Source organism: Athene cunicularia (genome assembly GCF_003259725.1).
Source record: "Athene cunicularia isolate RWA chromosome 21 unlocalized genomic scaffold, athCun1 chr21_part1, whole genome shotgun sequence".
Classification (NCBI taxonomy): domain Eukaryota; kingdom Metazoa; phylum Chordata; class Aves; order Strigiformes; family Strigidae; genus Athene; species Athene cunicularia.
In genome coordinates, this window is record NW_020799127.1 from 1,045,516 (window position 1) to 1,048,522 (window position 3,007).

At 59.7% G+C, this 3,007-nt stretch overlaps 1 protein-coding gene across 1 annotated transcript in view; it reads right to left on the minus strand.

Annotated features, from left to right (window-relative positions):
* The window catches only part of ALPL (alkaline phosphatase, biomineralization associated), a 4,565-nt gene extending 2,505 nt beyond the window's left edge, over window positions 1–2,060 (minus strand). Inside the window, exons 1-3 of the mRNA XM_026862693.1 lie at window positions 1,703–2,060; window positions 1,500–1,619; window positions 431–546 (exon numbers count right to left, since the gene is read on the minus strand). Of these exons, the coding sequence (XP_026718494.1) occupies window positions 431–546; window positions 1,500–1,619; window positions 1,703–2,045 (579 nt within the window). The 5' untranslated portion in view covers window positions 2,046–2,060. The remainder of the gene's footprint in view (window positions 1–430; window positions 547–1,499; window positions 1,620–1,702) is intronic.
* Between the last annotated feature and the right edge of the window lie 947 nt (window positions 2,061–3,007).

The following is a 3,007-nucleotide window of genomic DNA, read 5'->3' on the forward strand; positions in this document are numbered from 1 at the left end:
CCCGTATTTTGATACTTTCAGCCTTTTTTAAGCCCATTTTTAGGCAAGGAGAGAGAAACCACCACTACGAGCATCCCCCGCGGGGCGAAGAGAAACAGTGGGGAGCAGCCGAGACTTTCAATTTAATAATAAAAAAAAAGCCTTTTGTTCAGCAAAATGACCCCAGCAGAAGCAGGAGGGGGGGGTCCCGCGGCTTCCCACGGCCGGGCAGCCTCATCCTGCCCCCCCTCCCCGTTCCCACGGGCCGGACCCTGGCACAGCGAGCGGGCATCAGCGCCAGCTCCCTTCGCCCGCCCCTGACCTAATTTCGGCTCCCGGTCGATGCCGGCTGCCTGTCCGTGACCTTGCGGTGGGTGTCGCGTCCCCCAGGGGCATCCTGGGGGAGGGTGGGGGGTGTTCAGGATCTGACCCCCCTCCCCGGGGGACTCACCTTAGCCAAGGCGACGTAGGGGAACTTGTCCATCTCCAGCAGACTCTCCTCGCCCTTGCGGTTTTGCAGCTGCCCTTTGAGGATGCGGGCGGCCGTGACGGTGGAGACACCCATGCCTGCCAGGGCACCCGTCAGCTCCCCGCCGAGGACGGGCCAGCTCGCCACACGGGCGCCGCGCAACGCTGGCGGGCACCCAGTCTATCCCAGCACCCGATTTATTGCAAACCCCACTGATGGCAGCGCTCCCTTTATCACAGCACCCAAGTTTATCGCGAAGCCAGTTTACCATAGCACCCAACTTATGGCAAGCTGAGTTGGTCGCAGCACCCAACTTCTCACAGCACCCGGTTTGTTACAAAGGTGGTTTATCGCAGCCCCCAATTCATTGCAGCACCCAACTCATTGCAAACCCAGTTTATTGCAGCACCCAGCTTGTCCCAGCACCCAACTTATCACAGCACCCGTTTTTTTGCAAACCCAATTGATCGTAGCACCCAATTTATTGCAGCACTCAGTTTATCCCAGCACCCAATTTATTGCAAACCCCATTTATTGCACCACCCAGTTTATCCCAGCACCCAGCTTATCCCTGCACCCAGTTTATCCCTGCACCCAGTTTATCCCTGCACCCAGTTTATCCCAGCACCCAATTTATTGCAAACCCCATTTATTTCAGCACCTAGTTTATCCCAGCACCCAACTTATCCCTGCACCCAATTTATTTCAGCACCTAGTTTATCCCAGCACCCAACTTATCCCAGTACCCAATTTATTGCAAACCCAGTTTATCCCCTCACCTAATTTATCACAAACCCAAACTTATCACAGCACCCAATCTCAGCACCCAACTAATCGCAGCACCCAATTTACTGCAAACCCAGCTCCTCCCAGCACCCAATGTATTGCAAACCCCTTTATCACCACACCCACCTTAATACACCCGATTCACCATGGCACCCGCTTCACCACAGCGCCCACTTTAATACACCCAATCGATCATGGCACCCATTTATCGCAGCCCCCCCTTCAGGGCAGCCCCCCTCGCCCCCGGTGGGTGCCCCTGTCTCACCGTCGCCCAGGAAGAGGATGAGGTTCTTGGCCACGTTCTGGTTGAGGCGCTGGAGCCGCAGAGCGTCCCGCAGGGTCTCCTGCGCCTGCCCCCGCCAGTACTCGGGGTCCTTCTCTCTCTCTGCGGGAACCGGGCTCCATAGCACCCAACAGCACCCACTTTTCGGGTGGTGACACCCCCCACCTCCCCAAACCCTCACCTACCGGGGACCAGCGATGGTGAGCAGAGCTGGGCGAGGAGGAGGAGGAGGAGAGCCTTCATGCTGCAGTGCTGCGCGGGTGCTGGATAGGAGAGAGCTGTAGGGGCAGCACCCGCCCTGTGCCTCAGTTTCCCCACAGAGACCTTCGTCCCCGGGCTCAGCCAGGCGAGGACGGGAAGGAAATGTCCCCTCCCCGCGTGGTCACTGCTGTGACTCCCTGGGGACACGCCAGCTCCCCACCCCTTGCCACTGGGCCCACGGGGCGTCACCTCGCTGGCACCAACCCGGGGCCGGGGATGGCGCCGTGGCTCCCGTGGGTGCGTGGCACAGCGGGGTCCCCGGCACATGTCCCTGACCCCCTTGCATGGCCATGTCTGTCCCCATCACAGCTGGGTCCCCATTGCATGTTGGGGTCCCCACCACATGGCCGTGACCCCATCACATGTCCCTGTCACCATTGCACACCCGTGTCCCATCACACGTGTCCCCACCCCATGCCCGTGTCCCTGTTGCACACCCGTGTCCCATCACACGTGTCCCCACCCCATACCTGTGTCCCTGTTGCGTTACTGTGTCCCCGTCATGTGTCCCCATCACATCCCCATCGTGTCCCCAACTTATTCACACCCACAGCCCTGTTGCACGTCTGCATCCCCCTTGCACACCCGTGTCCCCCACGCATGTCCACAGCCCCATCACGTCTGTTGTCCCTGTTGCACGCTTGTGTCCCTGCCACATGTCCGTGTCCCCATTGCACACCCATGTCCCTGTTGCATACCCATGTCCCCATGACATGTCTGGGTCCCTGTTGCACACTTGTGTCTCTGCCACACAGCCATGTCCCCACCACATGCCCGTGTCCCTGTTGCACACTTGTGTCCCCATTGCACACCCATGTCCCCACCACATGCCCGTGTCCCTGTTGCACACCCATGTCCCCATCGCACATCTGTGTCCCTGTTGCACACTTGTGTCCCATCACATGCCCATGTCCCCATCACACACCTGTATCCCCACCGCACACTCATGTCCCTGTTGCACACTTGTGCCCCCATCGCACACCCATGTCCCCATCACACACCCGTGGCCTCTTCGCATGTCTTGGTCCTCGTTGCACACTTGTGTCCCCCATCACACACCCGTGCCCCTCTTGCACACTTGTGTCCCCATTGCACACCCATGTCCCCACCACATGCCCGTGTCCCTCTTGCACACCCGTGTCCCCATCTCATGTCCATGTCCCCATCACAGCCCCGGGTCCCCAATCGCACCCTCCCCCAACGCTGCACGCTCACCCCTCCGCACCCCC